General features: G+C 44.3%; 1 protein-coding gene across 2 annotated transcripts in view; it reads right to left on the bottom strand.

The window, feature by feature from the left end:
- LOC119363525 (serine/threonine-protein kinase 24-like) overlaps positions 1-8941 on the bottom strand; it is an 18970-nt gene extending 10029 nt beyond the window's left edge. Inside the window, exons 1-7 of one of the 2 annotated variants that reach the window (XM_037628896.1) lie at positions 8643-8941; positions 7512-7568; positions 7000-7027; positions 6764-6886; positions 6492-6603; positions 5426-5463; positions 5265-5318 (exon numbers count right to left, since the gene is read on the bottom strand). In XM_037628896.1, coding sequence (XP_037484793.1) covers positions 5265-5318; positions 5426-5463; positions 6492-6603; positions 6764-6886; positions 7000-7027; positions 7512-7568; positions 8643-8737 — 507 coding nt within the window. In that variant the 5' untranslated portion in view covers positions 8738-8941. The remainder of the gene's footprint in view (positions 1-5264; positions 5319-5425; positions 5464-6491; positions 6604-6763; positions 6887-6999; positions 7028-7511; positions 7569-8642) is intronic. The other variant, XM_037628895.1, reaches the window with a different exon arrangement.
- Between the last annotated feature and the right edge of the window lie 12616 nt (positions 8942-21557).

Raw genomic sequence — 21557 nt, 5'->3', positions numbered from 1 at the left:
TCGCCTTAAAAACATAGAAATGCTCCGACAACCTTCCAATGCCTGATGAACTCCATCTTCGCAGACTACATTTGTAAGTTCGTAATCGTCTTCCTTGATGACATTTTGGTTTACAGTGCCACTTCCAGGAGCATGAACTGCACTTGCGCATGGTGCTCGACCTGTTGCACACGCACAAGCTTTACGCCAAGATGTCCAAGTGCTCATTCAAGGGGGATCGCGTTGACTACCTCGGCCATGTCATTTCTCGGGAAGGCGTCGCCACGGACAGTGACAAGACCAAGGCCATGGCGCGCTAACCAACACCAACGAATGCCATGGAGCTCTGTGGATTCCTTGGACTTGCTGGATACTACCATAAGTTTGTGCCATGCTATGGGATCATCGCCAAGCCGCTGACACAATAACTAACCAAGAAAGGCTTCGCATGGACAGATCAAGCACAGCTCACCTTCAACATGCTCAAGAAGGCGATGGTGACCGCGACGGTTCTCGCTCTGCGACATAGACATTGGTGTCGTCCTCGTCTCACGTCCTCACCTACTTCAGCAAGGCCCTCGGCACTCTTAACCAAAAGCTACCAACCTACAAGAAAAGAGTTTCTCGCCGTCATGATGACCATCGACAAGTGGCAGACCTACCTCCAGCATGGCCCCTTCAAGATCATCATCGAGCACAAAAGTCTGTGTACGCTGGAGGAACAGCATCTGGAGACGGAAGTTCAGCGAAAGGCGATGTCCAAGTTGGTTGGACTTCAATTTCGCTTCCAGTATAAGTGTGGTATCGACAGCGACGTGGCGGACGCCCTGTCCAGCGTCCGCAGTCGGCTCAACGTCGACGTGTTGTCCATGTGCCAACCAGCATGGGTTGAGGTGGCCAATTCATATGAAACCAACAAAGACGCGCAGGACCTATTCTAGCAATTGGAGCTGCAGAGCCCAAACGCCAAGGGGTTCGAGCTCCACCGCGGGCTCATTCGCCATAGGGGGCACTGCTCTAGATCGGCGCCAACACCACACTGCACACCAAACTGATCAGTCTGATGCACGACAGTGCGGTGGGCGGCCACTCCGGCGCAACGGGCGCGTACCACCGTATCAAGAAACTCCTCAAGTGGAATGGTTTGAAGGCCGCCGTCCACAACTATGTGCGACAGTGCATATTCTGTCAACAACTGAAGCACAAGCTCAAGAAACCGGACGGGAAACTGGCGCCTCTTCATGTGCCTACCGCGCAAGATCTGACGATGGACTTCGTCGAAGGATTGCCAAAGTTAGAGGGCTATGATGCCATCATGGTGGTGGTCGAACGTTTCACCAAATTCGCGCAGTTTATCCCTTTGTGCCACCCCTTCACCGCCACTTAAGTCGCGCGGCATTCTGGGACAACATCATCAAGCTCCACGGTGTCCTAGCATCATTTGTCTCTGACGGCGACAAGGTGTTCACGAGTGCTCTCTTGCGTGAACTCCTCACGGGCACCGGCACCAGGCTCCTCTACTCGATGGCCTATCATCCCCAGACCGATGGCGAGCGGGTCAACCAGTGCATGGAGATGTACCTCCTGTGCACCGTCCACGACACATCTCGGCAATGGTGCAGGTGGTTGTTGTCCGCGGAATTCTGGTACATCTATTTGTTCCATTCCGTTGTTCACCATTCAAGACCCTCTATGGAGTGGAAGCAAACCTAGGGAGCATGCACCTCTAGCCCGAGTCACCACCAACCGTGCCAGAGGTCGAGGAGTGGGACTGGGCAGCGCATACAACACGGCTCTGTGCCCAACTAGAACAAGCCCAAAAGCGCTTCAAGTATGCTCATCGCAACCGAACCGAGCGTGCCTTGCGGGTGGGTGAACAAGTTCTCGCAAAGCTTAGCCTCAAGTTTAGAAATCAATGGCAAGCCGGCCATGCGCCAAGCTGATGTACGAATTCTTTGGCCCTTTCACCATCATCGACAAGAGTGGCAACCTTGCTTACAAGTTCGAGCTCCCATCGGACAATTGCGTCCACCCGGTGATTCACGTGTCACAGCTCAAGCCCTTCACACCAAACTACATGTCAGTGTTTGGAGAGCTGCCCCCAGCTGTCGACTTGACGGTCGTCGATGAGGTCCCAACTGCCATTCTCGACAGGTGCATGATGCTACGCTGTCGTGCAGCTCAAGATCCAGTGGGGTAGTCCACCAAACACAATGACCTAGGAGGACTATTGAGGTTCTTCACCGGCGCTGTCCTACGGCAACAATTTGGTCCGAGCAGCACATTGAAGAAGGGGGTCAATCTTAAAGGAGGGGAGAATGTCACACCTGCACTATACACCACTGCAGTGTGACTAGTGGTTGGGCGGCTTGGGCCCCTAGGCGGGGTTGTTGCGTGCATGGCCTAGGCCAACTGGCGTGTGTGTGTGTGTGCATTTTGCAGATACTTGAGTGTTCTATGTTGTAACGTGAGAATTATGCATTGAAGTGAGATCTGAATTCTCATCCATGTTCTCTCTTCTCACCTTCTTCCTCTCCAAGTCTCACCCCAACTACCCTTTCTTCCTGCCTACACCTGGTCACTCGTGATCCAGAGATCGGGGCATGACAGGTTGCACAAATGGAAAGCATAACTAATGTCCTTTCCATGAACAATCCACACCTTCCCATTTCTTTTCTTTTTTTGACAACTCGTGTTTCCCTTGCTTCCCTACATTCTACCTCTCTTATCAGCAAAACCCATGTCAACAAGATGCACAATAATAACCAAGGCTGCTTTCTGCATACTGCCCAGATCGGCAGTGAAATCCAATCATCCGCTTTGGCCCTCACCAGATGTTACAAGAGTATGTGCCAACATTCTTCCACTTTAGTTCCAAAATACTCCCACCGTTTCTAATTATAAGATGTTTTAGATATTGCATCCCCATTGAGGTGTGGAAAGGCCTCGGGGACATAGCGATAGTATGGCTAACCAAGCTCAACCTCATTTTTCGGGCAAACAAGATGCCAGAAGAATGGAGACGGAGTATACTAGTACCAATCTTCAAGAACAAAGGGGATGTTCGGAGTTGTACTAATTACCGTGGAATTAAGCTGATGAGCCATACAATGAAGCTATGGGAGAGAGTCATTGAGCACCGCTTAAGAAGAATGGCAAGCGTGACCAAAAATCAGTTTGGTTTCATGCCTGGGAGGTCGACCATGGAAGCCATTTTCTTGGTACGACAACTTATGGAGAGATACAGGGAACAAAAGGACTTGCATATGGTGTTCATTGACTTGGAGAAGGCCTATGATAAGATACCGAGGAATGTCATGTGGTGGGCCTTGGAGAAACACAAAGTCCCAGCAAAGTACATTACCCTCATCACGGACATGTACGATAATGTTGTGACAAGTGTTCGAACAAGTGACGTCGACACTGATGACTTCCCGATTAAGATAGGACTACATCAGGGGTCAGCTTTGAGCCCTTATCTTTTTGCCTCGGTGATGGATGAGGTCACAAGGGATATACAAGGAGATATCCCATGGTGTATGCTCTTTGCAGATGATGTGGTGCTAGTTGACGATAGTCGGACGGGGGTAAATAGGAAGTTAAGAGTTATGGAGACAAACCTTGGAATCGAAAGGGTTTAGGCTTGGTAGAACTAAAACCGAGTACATGATGTGCGGTTTCAATACTACTAGATGTGAGGAGGAGGTTAGCCTTGGTGGGCAGGTGGTACCTCAGAAGGACACCTTTCGATATTTGGGGTCAATGCTGCAGGAGGATGAGGGTATTGATGAAGATGTGAACCATCGAATCAAGCCGGATGGATGAAGTGGCGCCAAGCTTCTGGCATCCTCTGTGACAACACAGTGCCACAAAAGCTAAAAGGCATGTTCTACAGGACGGTTGTTCGGCCCGCAATGTTGTATGGCGCTGAGTGTTGGCCGACTAAAAGGCGACATGTTCAACAGTTAGGTGTGGCGGAGATGCATATGTTGAGATGGATGTGTGGCCACACGAGGAAGGATAGAGTCCGGAATGATGATATACGAGATAGAGTTGGGGTAGCACCAATTGAAGAGAAGCTTGTCCAACATCGTCTGAGATGGTTTGGGCATATTCAGCGCAGGCCTCCAGAAGCTCCAGTGCATAGCGGACGGCTAAAGCGTGCGGAGAATGTCAAGAGAGGTCGGGGTAGACCGATTTTGACATGGGAGGAGTCTGTTAAGAGAGACCTGAAGGATTGGTGTATCACCAAAGAACTAGCTATGGACAGGGGTGCGTGGAAGCTTGCTATCCATGTGCCAGAGCCATGAGTTGGTCGCGAGATCTTATGGGTTTCACCTCTAGCCTACCCCAACTTGTTTGGGACTAAAGGCTTTGTTGTTGTTGTAATATGGACTACATACGGATTAAAATTAGTGAATATACACACTAAAACGTGTCTAGATGCATACGAATCTAAGAAAATAGAGAATATCTAAAACATCTTATATTTAGGAACAGAGGGAGTAACAAGCAATTACAACTGCAAATGAAAATGAAGAGCAACACAACAAGCAATATAATGGAGTACAGCATACCCTCAGCAAAAAGCAAGGTTTCTTTCCCCAATGAAGTTTGTTTTGGGGTTTGGGAACCATCTACTTAGGCAATTTGCTCCATAACAAACTAGTTTATGAATATGAATACTATTCAACCAAGTCATACAAAATTCAAACTTTTTTTTAAAGGGAAAATGACACATACATAACATTTCTTTACCAAGTTCCACTGAAATTAGCCATTGTTAATTCCTCATGAACAGCCAGCTAGCCTATTTGTATCCAATTTTAGAACCCTGCATAAATTGCCTTCCGCAACTAAAAACGGCCCACAGGCACTCAGTGAAAGACAAGCTACTATGATGTCAACAGAAGTCCATTCAGTACAATGGGGAGAAGCTATATTTTGCGCTAAAAGATATAACATCAAAAAAGGAGAAGAGGTGGCAATTGATATGCAGCATTCACTCAAGCTGGAATGGATTAAAGCTTCTGAATAATTCAGAGCATAGGATATAAAAACACAGCAAAAATTGTCAGCAATAGAAACTGCTAGTTTACACATGTAAAATAACAATTATTTAGGTGAGTGCAACTACAGTAAATACCAAGCAACACTAAATCTAATTCTTTTTCAAAGCTTCCCTTATTAGTATAACCATTATATATACAGCCCAGTCAATTAAAGCTACAGCTGAGAAGAGTCGGTAGGTTCCTGATGCATATGGTTAGAGGTTTAGACGGTACCTTCCTCCTAGACATTGTTTTAGTCAGCTGTGCAGAGACACCGAAGTCTGCAACCTATGGAATATAAATACACTTATTAGATTTAGGAATATATATTGTATGTTATGCAGTAATAACCTTACAAAAAACAGAATCATCTGCATGCTCTACAGAAGTGATACCTTCACATCTCCGCTTTCAGTCAGGAGGATATTTGCCGCTGCAAAACATGACAGGGTGTTGTCTGTTACAATTTGTATTATACTTGGAAGTAAATAACGAGGTATATAAAAATATATGCAATGCACTGAAGAAAACATCCCCGCATTAATAAGTCCTTAATGCTTGCACAATAGCTTGTCCTTATTTAATCTAAAACTGACTGCTAATGCCGAATCCATATTAATTTGCGTCATCCTTTAGCTAACATGCATCACCAAAGTATTGAATCCTTACGAACAACCAACCAAAACCGTCATTTGCTCTCACATTAGCAAAACAAGGGAACGAGAAGGCTTGCATACAAACTTATCGCAAAGGAATCTTTTGTGCCATACATACATATACATGGCTATCTTTTTTTTAGTTGGAATATACATGGCTATCTATAATCCTTAATTCCATGCCTGCCTTTCCTTTCCTTTTCATGCATGTGTAACACTAGCATTTATGTGCAAGATTACATGAGAGAGACGATACAGTTGTAGAAACGTTTCTCCATTGCAGAAAGGCATCTATTTGAAAGGCCGTGTCCCTGCGTGTAACCTTTGATACAGTAAAAAATATGATTGGTTGTTTGCCCATTAGAAACAGGAGAACACGGTGATGCAGGCCAGGTTCAATGTGCTTCAAGGGTAACCGAGTAAGGATCGCAAGAGAATGCTGCAGGGTGATCAGATATTCGATTCCATGGGGTTCTTTGTTGTGTTTAACAGAGTGGTGCTAAGGCTGACTACAGTAGTCATAACAGCCGCAGCAGCCAAGGCAGGAAAGAATAGCAACTAGAAAGAGAGACCTAACACACTAAGCGGCAAGGGGATCAATCTGGACAGACAAATTACCCACGAAGCATCTGAAGCAAACACAGCTTAATGGTAGGATCACTTCCATTTTGCATCCTCAGAAGATTGATGCTGCTTGGGAGTTCTAGGGGTTATCCGATTGGTATTTTCTCAGAAAAGTATTGAATTGTTTGCAAGGCAAATGCAGATAATAAGAAAGAAAGGAATCAAGAGGAGTAATAAAGACCTTTAATGTCACGGTGAATCTTTCCTTCAGAATGCAGATATTCAACTGCATGTAACAAGTCCCTTAGAATGCATGCAATAGATATTTCATCCAGAGGAGGGCCAGCTTGAAGCTACATGTGGAAATAGAAGTCGCAGGAACATCACAATTTGAACCAAGTAGTTTGCGCTGAGTATGAACTGGGATATTCATCAAATACACTTGTATCTACTATCTACATGGTGTCAAGTATTGTGTTGTGTCCATCAAGATATAGAATATACAGAACATACTAGGTCTGCAACAGAACCACCAGCCATGTACTCCATTACTATCCACAGTTTGGTTTGATGAAGATAAGAGCCATAATAGTCAGTTATATATGGGCACCGGCATTGTGACAAAACAGATATCTCCTGCAACATGAAACAAATCCTTTTAGAAAAGCTTTTTCTGTCTTAATTGCACAGTAAGTTGATACGCCATGATAACCTAAGACTCAGCATAGCGCATAAGGTGCAAGTAAAACCTTTTGGATATCTTCGATATCATCCTCGCTGCATAGAATAGGTTAAAAGTACATTAGAAGTTAGATAAAATCCTCGAATTCAGTTACCAATATGAAATAAGGTTATCTTCGGTTTACATTTTCCTAGAGTACATAAACAAACATGTTTTCATAATAAAAAAAAAAGTTGTTTTACAAAAAAAATGATGTGATGACATGATATAGTTATACGCTAGGTTTAGAACACTAATCAGAGGAAATGTAATGCAACCAGGCTGAACTCACTGCAACAAGGATGCAAATTTTTATGTTTCCCATTTAAATGCATTGTGTAGAATAAAGGTTGTGAAATATATTAGTATTAGTACACTACCTCTTTTTCACATCCCAAAGTAAATGGAACCATGGTTTAAATAGCAGCAAATAATGCAATTAACAACAGGTGCACTTACATTTTATAGTGTAAACCTATTAAATATAATATGCTGCTTTAGATACAGAGAGTCAAAGTGAAATTTAGGCTAGAGACTCACGCTTCTTCCAGATCAATGACTTTTATTGCAACCTCCTTGCTGAGTTCCTTGTCAAACCTATGAATGAACATAGGTAAATATTCGATAAGCATTAAATGTATCATCCCAACAAAACAGAAGAAAAGGATAAGAAATACAAGTCATGGGCTACATATGGCCCAGAAAATATCCAATAGCTTACAAAGTGGATCCAGAAATTAGTGCATATATATCTCATCCTCTATGTAAATACCATGCTGACCTCTGTGTATAATTTGTGGAAGGCATGACACAGGTACACAACAAAATAACAATTAAACATACTGGCACTAGACAGCATAGCAAATTCTTTTGAAAAGCGAATAACAACTTATCATTCAAGTTATTTCATCCTCTGTTGAGATAACATGCTGGCATCTATGTACTAATCATTTCAGGACAATACATGTAAATTTGACATCTACTGAAAATAAACATAATGTGTTTGAAAACAACACTTGTGAACCGTCGGTTCGTACTTGGTTGAGCAATCATAAATTAATTAGCTTAATGATCAGGAGCATAGTGAAAATAACAATAGCATCGCATAAAATTTGGTTTATTTCATTGCTTGCACTACAGTAGTCGAATAGAGGACAAATCCAGCTTTATAAAATTTTGCAGGAACTGGCAATGATACTCATAATAGGGACAAATTCTCACACAGAGTGAAGCCCTGCTATCTAAAACCAAATCAGCACAAATTTGTGGCCTATCTCTAATAGCCTGATAGGCACTAAATTGACCGAATTAGCACTGCTTGTTTCCATAAATCCCTTACCCTGCATTAAAATATAACCCTATCGACGTAGGTCCTGATCAAGCCACCAATGCCACCTTACTAACAGGAATAAATCAGTGAAAAACGCCACGAGCAGCACTAGATTGGCTACTTGAGTGCCTCAATCATGCCGCCTAATGTCCCAATTCGCCATGAGACGTACCCTGTTGACACTCTAATCCCCAATGCTGCTCGATCAAAAGCGAAACGAAAGGCTATACTAGCCGCCACCGAGGAACATCAGCTAAAATCCGCGAACAAGGGAGGAAGAAGAGGATTAAATAAACTTTATTCGCCACGATGGAGGGGGGAGGGCAGGTCAACGAACGAACCCTCTGTAGACGTCGCCGAAGGAGCCACGGCCGATGAGGTCGCGGTTGCTGAAACGCGCCTCTGTGGCGGCCGCCATCGACGCCGAGTCCGACATCGTCCCTGAGATCTCGCTTCCGCCGCGGCTAGGGTTTTGGAGGGAGGAGGAGACGACCGGATTCGTCCTCCTTTTCCTCCTTCGTGGCTATGGTCAGGATTCGGGGGCGTGCTCGCGTCGCGCTACTCCCTCGTCGGCGGCTGGCTGCTTCCGGCTTGGCCCATTTTTACATGTCGCGAGATTTGGTGCAGGTGTTTGGTTTGTTCATCTGGGCGAGTTGGAGTGGCCAAGGTGGTGGGGCCGCGTGGAAGAGCTGGATGGTGGGGCAGCGGTGTCAGTCTGTCAGAGGCGGGAAGGGGACTGGATGGTGGGGATGTCCGCTAGCGTGTGTTTGGTTAGGGGAAAATATCAGGTGTTTCAAAAAATTCTGAAAAAATTTGTGGATGTTCACAACACATATGTCTACAAGGCCTAAAAAAATCAGATTCAAATTCGGAATACCTATTGAGAAAAAATAACAAATCTAGAATGAATTTATGGATGCTCACAAAACATATGTCTACTAGCCCAAAAAATAAGATCCAAATTACCTATTGAGAAAAAAAATGATAAATCTAGAATGAACAGTGTCAAAAGAAGACATGAACAGTGTCAGAAATGACAATATTCAAATATAGTTTTTTCTTTTTTGTTTCTCAATAAATATTTCGAATTTTGATCTGAATTTTTAGTGGTTAAGACATATGTCTTGTGAACATTCATAATTCTTTTATAGTAGAATTTTTGAAACATCAAAATGTGACTTCAAAATTTGTAGCATGGAAGCACCTAATAGGTGATATCACCTGATATCCACCCGTTTGTTTAGGCCGACTCCAATTGTAGACCTCAAACGGACGTATGTTTTATTCGAATTTTATCTGTTTGGGTCGGCAAAACAGACGCCCATGTCCATTTTTGGCCGTCCGACGATCGGTGCACCCAACGTGTGGCTTTATGTGCACTTTGGACTTAAAACAAAAAAAAGGCATTGCAAAATAGTTTAAAACATAAATATACTACAATAACTTAATTAAAAAGTTAACGGTAGTCATGGCCCGCACATAGTACGTAAGTTGAATTAAAAAACATGAAAAAAGGTACATCTGCCGCCTGCCGCCGCTGATGTCGTGGCCGCCAATGTCGTGGCCATCTTCAGGCATCACCGTCCTCGTCCTCGTCGTCCCCGATCAGGTCGATGTAGGGAGGCGGCGGCCCCCAAAATGGGGCAGGCGCGTCTTGTGCAAGTTGCGGTGGTGGTGGTGACCACAACACCCACACGCGGCCTACGGCACTGGTGGCGGTGGTGGCGGCGGGCTGCATGGCATCGTGGTCGTCCCGACCACGACTGTTAGTGACGGGTTGCACACCGGGTTGGGCGATCGGTCCTCCATCACCTCCTGCTTCACGTCCAGCTCCGGGACGTAGACATCTTCGGCGACCGAGAGTGCCATCATCTCCTTCAGCCCCTCCCATTGCTCCTATTGGCTTCGCTTGAACTCCCTCTCGGTGTCCTCCATCACGGCCTGCACCAGTCGCTCCTACTACTCGGGCGTCATGGTGGGAGGTGGCGGTGGTGGCTGATAACCCACAAGTATAGGGGATCTCAATGTTTTCGAGGAGAGTATTCAATCCAAATTTATTGATTCGACACAAGGGGAGCCAAAGAATATTCGCATGTATTAGCAGTTGAGTTGTCAATTCAACCACACATGAAGAATTAAATATCTGCAGCAAGGTGATCAGTAGCACAGTAGTATGGTAATTTGATGTTAGTAGTGGCAGTAGCAATAGTAACGGTAACACTAACAGTAGCAGTTTTGTAGTGATTGTAATGGCAGCAACAACGAAATTAACTTAGCAAAGATCAATATATGAAAAGCGTAAGCATTGGATCAGTGAAGGATATTTGTGTTGGGTGACATTCATCATATAACAGTCACAAACCTAGAGCGGTGCACAATAGCTCAAGTTCATCGATGTAATGTAGGCATGTTTTTGTATATAGTCATACGTGCTTATAATAAGAACTTGTGTGACATCTTTTGGCCTACCCACCCGTGGCAGCGGGGGCCATAAGAAAACTAAGGGATATTAAGGCCTCATTTTAATAGAGAATCGAAACAAAGTATTAACACATAGTGAATACATGAACTCCTCAAACTACGGTAATCACCGGAAAGAATCCCACTTATTGCCACCTTGGGGTATGCGGATTATAACACGTAACAGATATGAAATCATAGCACTCGGGCCCTAGTGACAAGCATTAAGCATAGCAAAGTCATAGCAACATCAATCTCAGAACATAGTGGATACTAGGGATCAAGCCATAACAATTTGACTCGATTACCTGACAAATCTCATCCAACCCCATCACAATCCAGCAATCCTACGAATGAATTACTCACTTCCGGTGGTGAGCATCATGAAATTGGTGATGAAAAAGGGTTGGTGATGATGATGGCGATGAATCCCCCTCTCTGGAGCCCTGAACATACTCCAGATCTGGCCTCCCGATGAAGAACACGAAGTGGCGGCTACTCCGTTTTATAAAATGCGATGAAACTACTTCTCTTATTTTTTTTCTCGGGGAAGAGGAATTTGTAGGCTTGAGATTAGGGTCAGCGGAGCTCCGTGGGCCCCACAAGGCAACCTGGCGCGCCTCGGGGTGCTCGTGCCCTGTTGCCTTGTGGGCAATAGGGGGGCCCTCTGGTCGGTCTTGGCTCCAGTATTTTTTTATATATTCCATAAAAATATCCAAAAAGTTTCATCCAATTTTGAGAACTTTTATTTCTGCACAAAAAACAACTCTTGAAAACAACGTCAGTCCGCGTTAGTTTCATTCAAATCATGCAAATTAGAGTACAAAACAAGACAAAAAGTGATTGGAAAAGTAGATACGACGGAGACGTATCAACTCCCCCAAGCTTAACTCATTGCTTGTCCTCAAGCAATCCAGTTGACAAACTGAAAGTGATAAAAAAACTTTTACAAACTCTTTTGTTCTTATATCTGTATATAAGCTTAAATAGTACCCAAGTTTTCAGTAAAGATCATAACTAACCATACAAATGATAACTCATAGAAATTATATTCACTCATATCAATGTCATAATCAACTAGCAAGCAATAATAACATGTCTCAAATGCCACCACCTTGTCAAAGAATCATAAAATAATATGGTAACATGGTATCTCGCTAGCCCTTTCTAAGCTCGCAAAACATAAATGCAGAGCACCTCCAAAGTTCAAGCAGCGACTAAACATTGTAATTCATGGTAGAAGAGATCCAGTCATGATAACTATACACAATGCATAAGAATGAGAATAGTGCTCTCAGGACTGGTGCTTTATTTGAGAAGGTGGTGACTCAACAATAAAAGCAAATAACATAAAAGTAAATAGATAGGCCATTCGTAGAGGGAAGCAGGGATTTGTAGAGGTGCCAGAGCTCGAAGCTTAAATCAAAGATAAATTCAATTTTGAGAGGCATTCCTTTCCTGTCAACGTCACGACCGAGAGTTTTCAATATCTTCCATGCTAAACAATTATCAGTGGTTCCCAAGCGGAAAGGTAAAGTTTACTCCCCCTCAGCCAACAAACACAAGCCATGGCTAACTGAATTCACGGGTGCCCTCCATACCAATAACTTTTGGGGGAGTTTGTTTCACTATATATTTTTTTCATTTTGATGTTCAAAAACAAATATTTGTTTCATTTTGATTATAGGACTGGGCATCCCAATTACCAGCCTCTCTCGTGCAATGACAGATGAATAAACACCCATCGTGCATCCAAATGGAGTTTCTACTTCAAGTTTGAGGCATCAATGATGTTCAATTCACCTCTCAAACGGCAAAATACTTTCTCATCAAGCGGTTTGGTGAATATATCCGCCAATTGCTTATCGGTACGAACATGTTTAAGATTGATATCTCCCTTAGCAACATGGTCTCCAATAAAATGATGACGGACTTCAATATGCTTAGTTCGAGAATGTTGCACGGGATTATGAGCAGTCTTAATAGCACTTTCATTGTCACAAAGCAATGGAACATGTTTCACATATATCCCATAATCTTTAAGAGTTTGGGTCATCCAAAGTAATTGAGCACAACATGAACCGTCGGCAATATATTCCGCTTCGGCGGTGGATAAGGATACCGAGTTTTGTTTCTTGGAGGAACAAGACACAAGAGATCTACCAAGAAATTGACAAGTACCCGAAGTGGACTTCCTATAAACCTTGTCACCGGCATAGTACGAATCAGAGTAGCCAACAAGATTAAAAGAAGACCTCTTAGGATACCAAATGCCAAAGTTTGGTGTGTGAATTAAGTATCTCACTATCCTTTTCACAGCCTTAAGATGACCTTCTTTGGGGGCCGCTTGATATCGTGCACACATGCACACACTTAGCATCATATCGGGACGGGAGGCACATAGATATAACAATGAACCAATCATAGAGCGGTAAACCTTTTGGTCAACCAGTTCGCCATCTTTTGTCAAGTCAAGATGTCCACTAGTAGGCATGGGTGTACTCATACATTTGCATTCTTGCATGTTGAACTTATTGAATAAGTCCTTGGTATACTTTGTTTGAGAAACAAAGGTACCCTCCTTTGTTTGCTTGATTTGCAAACCAAGAAAGAACTTGAGTTCACTCATCATAGACATCTCAAACTTCTCCGACATTAGCCTTCCAAACTTTTCACTAAAATGAGGGTTAGTTGAACCAAATATGATATCATCCACATAAATTTGGCACACAAATAATTCACCATTAACCCTATTAGTAAAAAGTGTAGAATCAATTTTTCCAATTTCAAAGCCTTTTTCAATAAGGAACTTAGTCAAGCATTTATACCACGCTCTAGGAGCTTGTTTATGTTGGGGAACGTAGCAGAAATTCAAAATTTTCCTACGTGTCACCAAGATCTATCTATGGAGAAACCAGAAACGAGGGGAAGGAGAGTGCATCTACATACCCTTGTAGATCGCTAAGCGGAAGCGTTCAAGAGAACGGGGTTGAAGGAGTCGTACTCGTCGTGATCCAAATCACCGGAGATCCTAGTGCCGAACGGACGGCACCTCCGCGTTCAACACACGTACAGCCCGGTGACGTCTCCCACGCCTTGATCCAGCAAGGAGAGAGGGAGAGGTTGAGGAAGACTCCAACCAGCAGCAGCACAACGGCGTGGTGGTGATGGAGGAGCGTGGCTATCCTGCAGGGCTTCGCCAAGCACCACGGGATATGAGGAGAAAGAGACGCAGGGCTGCACCAACGAGAGATCGAATCGCGTGTTATGGGCAGCCCTATGCCTCACTATTTATAGGGGAGAGGGAGGAGGGTGCGCCCCCTTCTAGGGTTCCCACCCCTAGGGGGCGGCAGCCCTAGATGGCAAAGGGGGTGGCGGCCAAGAGGGGAGAGGAGAGGGAGGCGCACCAATATGGGCCCTAAGGCCCATATCCCTTTAGGGTTTGCCCCCTTTCCACCTCTTAGGCGTCATGGGCCCTTGTGGGAGGCGCACCAGCCCACTAAGGGGCTGGTCCCTCACCACTCTTGGCCCATGCAAGCCTCCGGGGTTGGTGGCCCCACTTGGTGGACCCCCGGGACCCTCCCGGTGGTCCCGGTACGTTACCGATAAACCCCGAAACTCTTCCGATGACCAAAACAGGACTTCCCATATATAAATCTTTACCTCCGGACCATTCCGGAACTCCTCGTGACGTCCGGGATCTCATCCGGGACTCCGAACAACATTCGTTAACCACATACAAACTTCCTTTGTAACCCTAGCATCATCGAACCTTAAGTGTGTAGACCCTACGGGTTCGGGAGACATGCAGACATGACCTAGACGTTCTCCGGTAAATAACCAACAGTGGGATCTGGATACCCATGTTGGCTCCCACATGTTCCACGATGATCTCATCGGATGAACCACGATGTCAAGGACTTAATCAATCCCGTATACAATTCCCTTTGTCTAGCGGTATTGTACTTGCCCGAGATTCGATCGTCGGTATACCGATACCTTGTTCAATCTCGTTACCGGCAAGTCTCTTTACTCGTTCCGTAACACATCATCCCGTGATCAACCCCTTGGTCACATTGTGCACATTATGATGATGTCCTACCGAGTGGGCCCAAAGATACCTCTCCGTTTACACGGAGTGACAAATCCCAGTCTCGATTCGTGCCAACCCAACAGACACTTTCGGAGATACCTGTAATGCACCTTTATAGCCACCCAGTTACGTTGTGACGTTTGGTACACCCAAAGCATTCCTACGGTATCCGGGAGTTGCACAATCTCATGGTCTAAGGAAAAGATACTTGACATTAGAAAAGCTTTAGCATACGAACTACACGATCTTTGTGCTAGGCTTAGGATTGGGTCTTGTCCATCACATCATTCTCCTAATGATGTGATCCCGTTATCAGCGACATCCAATGTCCATAGCCAGGAAACCATGACTATCTGTTGATCACAACGAGCTAGTCAACTAGAGGCTCACTAGGGACATATTGTGGTCTATGTATTCATACGTGTATTACGATTTCCGGATAATACAGTTATAGCATGAATAAAAGACTATTATCATGAACAAAGAAATATAATAATAACACTTTTATTATTGCCTCTAGGGCATATTTCCAACAGTCTCCCACTTGCACTAGAGTCAATAATCTAGTTCACATCACCATGTGATTAACACTGACAGGTCACATCACCATGTGACCAACATCCAAAGAGTCTTGGGTTTGATCATGTTGCTTGTGAGAGAGGTTTTTAGTCAACGGGTCTGAACCTTTCAGATTCGTGTGTGCTTTACAAATCTCTATGTCATCTCCTAGATGTAGCTACCACGTTCTATTTGGAGCCATTCCAAATAACTGTTCCACTTGGAGCTATTCTAAATTGTTGCCCCATTATACGTATCCGGTATCTCTACTTAGAGCTATCCGGATAGGTGTTAAGCTTGCATCATCGTAACTCTTTACGTCGAACTCTTTATCACCTCCATAACCGAGAAAATTCCTTAGTCCACTAGTTACTAAGGATAACTTTGACCGCTGTACTGTGATCTATTCTTGGATCACTCTTGTACCCCTTGACTGACTCATGGCAAGGCACACTTCAGGTGCGGTACACAGCATAGCATACTGTAGAGCCTACGTCTAAAGCATAGGGGACGACCTTCGTCCTTTCTCTCTTTTCTGCCGAGGTCGAGCTTTAAGTCTTAACTTCGTACCTTACAACTCAGGCAAGAACTTCTTCTTTGACTGATCCATCTTGAACACCTTCAAGATCATGTCAAGGTATGTGCTCATTTGAAAGTACCATTAAGCGGTTTTCATCTATCCTTATAGATCTTGATGCTCAATGTTCAAGTAGCTTAATCCAGGTTTTCTATTGAAAAACACTTTCCAAATAACCCTATATGCTTTCTAGAAAATCATTTCTGATCATCAACATGTCAACAACATATACTCATCAGAAATTCTATAGTGCTCCCACTTACTTCTTTGGAAATACATGTTTCTCATAAACTTTGTATACACCAAAATCTTTGATCATCTCATCAAAGCGCACATTCCAACTCCGAGATGCTTACTCCAGTCCTTAGAAGGATTGCTGGAGCTAGCATACCTTTTAGCATCCTTAGGATCGACAAAAACTTTCTGATTGTATCACATACAACCTTTCCATATGAAGACTGGTAAGGAAACTCGTTTTGTCATCCATCTGCTAGATTTCATAAATGCAGCTAATGCTAACATGTTTCCGACGGACTTAAGCATCGCTACGGATGAGAAAATCTCATCGTAGTCAACTCCTTGAACTTGTGAAAAAACTCTTCGCCACAAGTTGAGCTTCATAGATGGTGACATTACCATCCACGTCCGTCTTCTTCTTAAAGATCCATTTATCTCAATGGCTTGCCGATCATCGGGCAAGTCCACCAAAGTCCATGCTTTGTTCTGATACATGGATCCTATCTCGGATTTCATGTCTTCTAAACATTTGTCGGAATTTGGGCCCACCATCGCTTCTCCATAGCTCGTAGGTTCATTGTTGTCTAGCAACATGACCTTCAAGACAGGATTACTGTACCACTCTGAAGTAGTACGTATCCTTGTCACCCTACGAGGTACGACAGTGACTTGATCCGAAACTTCATGATCACTATCATAAGCTTCTACTTCAATTGGTGTAGGTGCCACATGAACAACTTCCTGTGCCCTGATACACACTGGTTGAAGTGATGGTTCAATAACCATATCAAGTCTCCACCATCCTCCCACTTAACTCTTTCGAGAGAAACCTTTCCTCGAGAAAGGACCCGATTCAAGAAACAATTCATATTGCTTTCGGATCTGAATTAGGAGGTATACCCAACTGTTTTGGGTGTCCTATGAAGATGCATTTTATCCGCGTTGGGTTTGAGCTTATCAACCTGAAACTTTTTCACATAAGCATCGCAGCCCCAAACTTTTAAGAAACGACAACTTAGGTTTCTCCAAACGGTGTCATCTCAACGGAATTACGTGGTACCCTTTTAAAGTGAGTGCGGTTGTCTCTAATGCCTAACCCATGAACGATAGTGGTAATTCGATAAGAGACATCATGGTACGCACCATATCAAATAGGATGCAACTATGATGTTCGGACACACCATCACACTATGGTGTTCCAGGCGCTATTAATTGTGAAACAATTTCCACAATGTCTTAATTGCGTGCCAAAGCTCGTAACTCAGATACTCATCTCTATGATCATATCATAGACATTTCATCCTCTTGTCACGATGATCTTCAACTTCACTCTGAAATTACTTGAACCATTCAATAATTCAGACTTGTGTTTCATCAAGTAAATATACTCAATATCTACTCGAATCATCTGTGAAGTAAGAACATAACGATATTCACTGCATGCCTCAGCACTCATTGGACTGCACACATCAAAATGTGTTACTTCCAACAAGTTGCTATCTTGTTCCATTTTACTGAAACCGAGGCTTTTCAGTCATCTTGCCTATGTGGTATGATTTGCATATCTCAAGTGATTCAAAATCAAGTGAGTCCAAACGATCCATCTGCATGGAGTTTCTTCATGCGTATACACCAATAGACATGGTTCGCATGTCTCAAACTTTTCAAAAATGAGTGAGTCCAAAGATCCATCAACATGGAGCTTCTTCATGCGTTTTATACCAATATGACTTACATGGCAGTGCCACAAGTGAATGGTACTATCATTACTATCTTATATCTTTTGGCATGAAAATGTCTATCACTACGATCGAGATTCAATAAACCATTCAGGTTTAATACTAATCTTGATGGTAGAGGGAGCGTGCGATGTTTGATCACATCAAACATATATCGTCAGCTCACCTTTAGCTAGTCTCCGTTTATTCCGTAGCTCTTTTATTTCGAGTTACTAACACTTAGCAACCGAACCGGTATCTAATACCCTGGTGCTACTAGGAGTACTAGTAAAGTACACATTAACATAATGTATATCCAATATACTTCTATCGACCTTGCCAGCCTTCTCATCTACCAAGTATCTAGGGTAATTCTGCTCCAGTGGTTATTCCCCTTATTACAGAAGCACTTAGTCTCGGGTTTGGGTTCAACCTTGGGTTTCTTCACTAGAGCAGCAGCTGATTTGCCGTTTCATGACGTATCCCTTCTTGCCCTTGCCCTTCTTGAAACTAGTGGTTTCACCAACCATCAACAATTGATGCTCCTTCTTGATTCCTACTTTCGCGGTGTCATAACATCGCGAATACCTCAAGGATCATCATATCTATCCCTGATATGTTATAGTTCATCACGAAGCTCTTGCAGCTTGGTGGCAATGACTTTGGAGAAACATCACTATCTCATCTGGAAGATCAACTCCCACTCGATTAAAGTGATTGTTGTACTCAGACCATCTGAGCACAAGCTCAACGATTGAGGTTTTCTCCTTTAGTTTGCAGGCTAAGAAAATCGTCGGAGGTCTCATACCTCTTGACATGGGCACGAGCCTGAAATCCCAATTTCAGCCCTCGAAACATCTCATATGTTCCGCGATGTTTCAAAAACGTCTTTGGTGCCTCTACTTAAACCATTTAACTGAACTATCACGTAGTTATCAAAACGTGTATGTCCGATGTTCGCAACATCGACAAACGACGTTTGGGGTTCAACACACTGAGCGGTGCAGTAAGGACATAAGCTTTCTACTGATCGCATAATTGCTACTTTCAACTTTCAACTATATTTTCTCTAGGAACATATCTAAAACAGTAGAACTAAAGCGCGAGCTACGACATAATTTGCAAAATCCTTTTGACTATGTTTAGATAATTAAGTTCATCTTATGAACTCCCACTCAGATAGACATCCCTCTAGTCATCTAAGTGATTACATGATCCGAGTCAACTAGGCCGTGTCCGATCATCACGTGAGACGGACTAGTCATCATCGGTGAACATCTTCATGTTGATCGTATCTACTATACGACTCATGCTCGACCTTTCGGTCTCCGTGTTCCGAGGCCATGTCTGTACATGCTAGGCTCGTCAAGTTAACCCTAAGTGTATTGCATGTGTAAATCTGTCTTACACCCGTTGTATGTGAACGTAAGGATCTATCACACCCGATCATCACGTGGTGCTTCGAAACGACGAACTGTAGCAACGGTGCACAGTCAGGGGAGAACACTTCTTGAAATTGTTGTAAGGGATCATCTTATTTACTACCGTCGTTCTAAGTAAACAAGATGCATGAACATGATAAACATCACATGCAATTATATAGTAGTGACATGATATGGCCAATATCATATAGCTCCATTGATCTCCATCTTCGGGGCTCCATGATCATCATCGTCACCGGCATGACACCATGATCTCCATCATCATGATCTCCATCATCGTGTCTCCATGAAGTTGTCTCGCCAACTTATTATTTCTACTACTATGGCTACCGGTTAGCAATAAAGTAAAGTAATTACATGGCGTTTTTCAATGACACGCAGGTCATACAATAAATTAAGACAACTCCTATGGCTCCTGCCGGTTGTCATACTAATCGACATGCAAGTCGTGAATCTTATTACAAGAACATGATCAATCTCATACATCACATATCATTCATCACATTCTTCTTGGCCATATCACATCACATAGCATACCCTGCAAAAACAAGTTAGACGTCCTCTAATTGTTGTTTGCATGTTTTACGTGGCTGCTATGGGTTTCTAGCAAGAACGTTTCTTACCTACGCAAAACCACAACGTGATATGCCAATTGCTATTTACCCTTCATAAGGACCCTTTTCATCGAATCCGTTCCGACTAAAGTGGGAGAGACTGGCACCCGCTAGCCACCTTATGCACCAAGTGCATGTCAATCGGTGGAACCTGTCTCATGTAAGAGTACGTGTAAGGTCGGTCCGGGCCGCTTCATCCCACAATACCATCGAAACAAGATTGGACTAGTAACGGTAAGCATATTGAACAAAATCAACGCCCACAACTACTTTGTGTTCTACTCGTGCAAAGAATCTACGCAATAGACCTAGCTCATGATGCCACTGTTGGGGAACGTAGCAGAAATTCAAAATTTTCCTACGTGTCACCAAGATCTATCTATGGAGAAACCAGCAACGAGGGGAAGGAGAGTGCATCTACATACCCTTGTAGATCGCTAAGCGGAAGCATTCAAGAGAACGGGGTTGAAGGAGTCGTACTCGTCGTGATCCAAATCACCAGAGATCCTAGTGCCGAACGGACGGCACCTCCGCGTTCAACACACCTACAGCCCGGTGACGTCTCCCACGCCTTGATCCAGCAAGGAGAGAGGGAGAGGTTGAGGAAGACTCCAACCAGCAGCAGCACAACGGCGTGGTGGTGATGGAGGAGCGTGGCTATCCTGCAGGGCTTCGCCAAGCACCACGGGATATGAGGAGAAAGAGACGCAGGGCTGCACCAACGAGAGATCGAATCGCGTGTTATGGGCAGCCCTATGCCTCACTATTTATAGGGCAGAGGGAGGAGGGTGCGCCCCCTTCTAGGGTTCCCACCCCTAGGGGGGCGGCAGCCCTAGATGGCAAAGGGGGTGGCGGCCAAGAGGGGAGAGGAGAGGGAGGCGCACCAATATGGGCCCTAAGGCCCATATCCCTTTAGGGTTTGCCCCCTTTCCACCTCTTAGGCGCCATGGGCCCTTGTGGGAGGCGCACCAGCCCACTAAGGGGCTGGTCCCTCACCACTCTTGGCCCATGCAAGCCTTCGGGGTTGGTGGCCCCACTTGGTGGACCCCCGGGACCCTCCCGGTGGTCCCGGTACGTTACCGATAAACCCCGAAACTCTTCCGGTGACCAAAACAGGACTTCCCATATATAAATCTTTACCTCCGGACCATTCCGGAACTCCTCGTGACGTCCGGGATCTCATACGGGACTCCGAACAACATTCGGTAACCACATACAAACTTCCTTTATAACCCTAGCGTCATCGAACCTTAAGTGTGTAGACCCTACGGGTTCGGGAGACATGCAAACATGACCGAGACGTTCTCCGGTCAATAACCAACAGCGGGATCTGGATACCCATGTTGGCTCCCACATGTTCCACGATGATCTCATCGGATGAACCACGATGTCAAGGACTTAATCAATCCTGTATACAATTCCCTTTGTCTAGCGGTATTGTACTTGCCCGAGATTCGATCGTCGGTATACCGATACCTTGTTCAATCTCGTTACCGGCAAGTCTCTTTACTCGTTCCGTAACACATCATCCCGTGATCAACCCCTTGGTCACATTGT

Source organism: Triticum dicoccoides, chromosome 2B (genome assembly GCF_002162155.2).
Source record: "Triticum dicoccoides isolate Atlit2015 ecotype Zavitan chromosome 2B, WEW_v2.0, whole genome shotgun sequence".
Classification (NCBI taxonomy): domain Eukaryota; kingdom Viridiplantae; phylum Streptophyta; class Magnoliopsida; order Poales; family Poaceae; genus Triticum; species Triticum dicoccoides.
The sequence above is the reverse complement of the archived record's forward strand: the minus strand, read 5'-3'. Positions and strand labels throughout refer to the sequence as shown.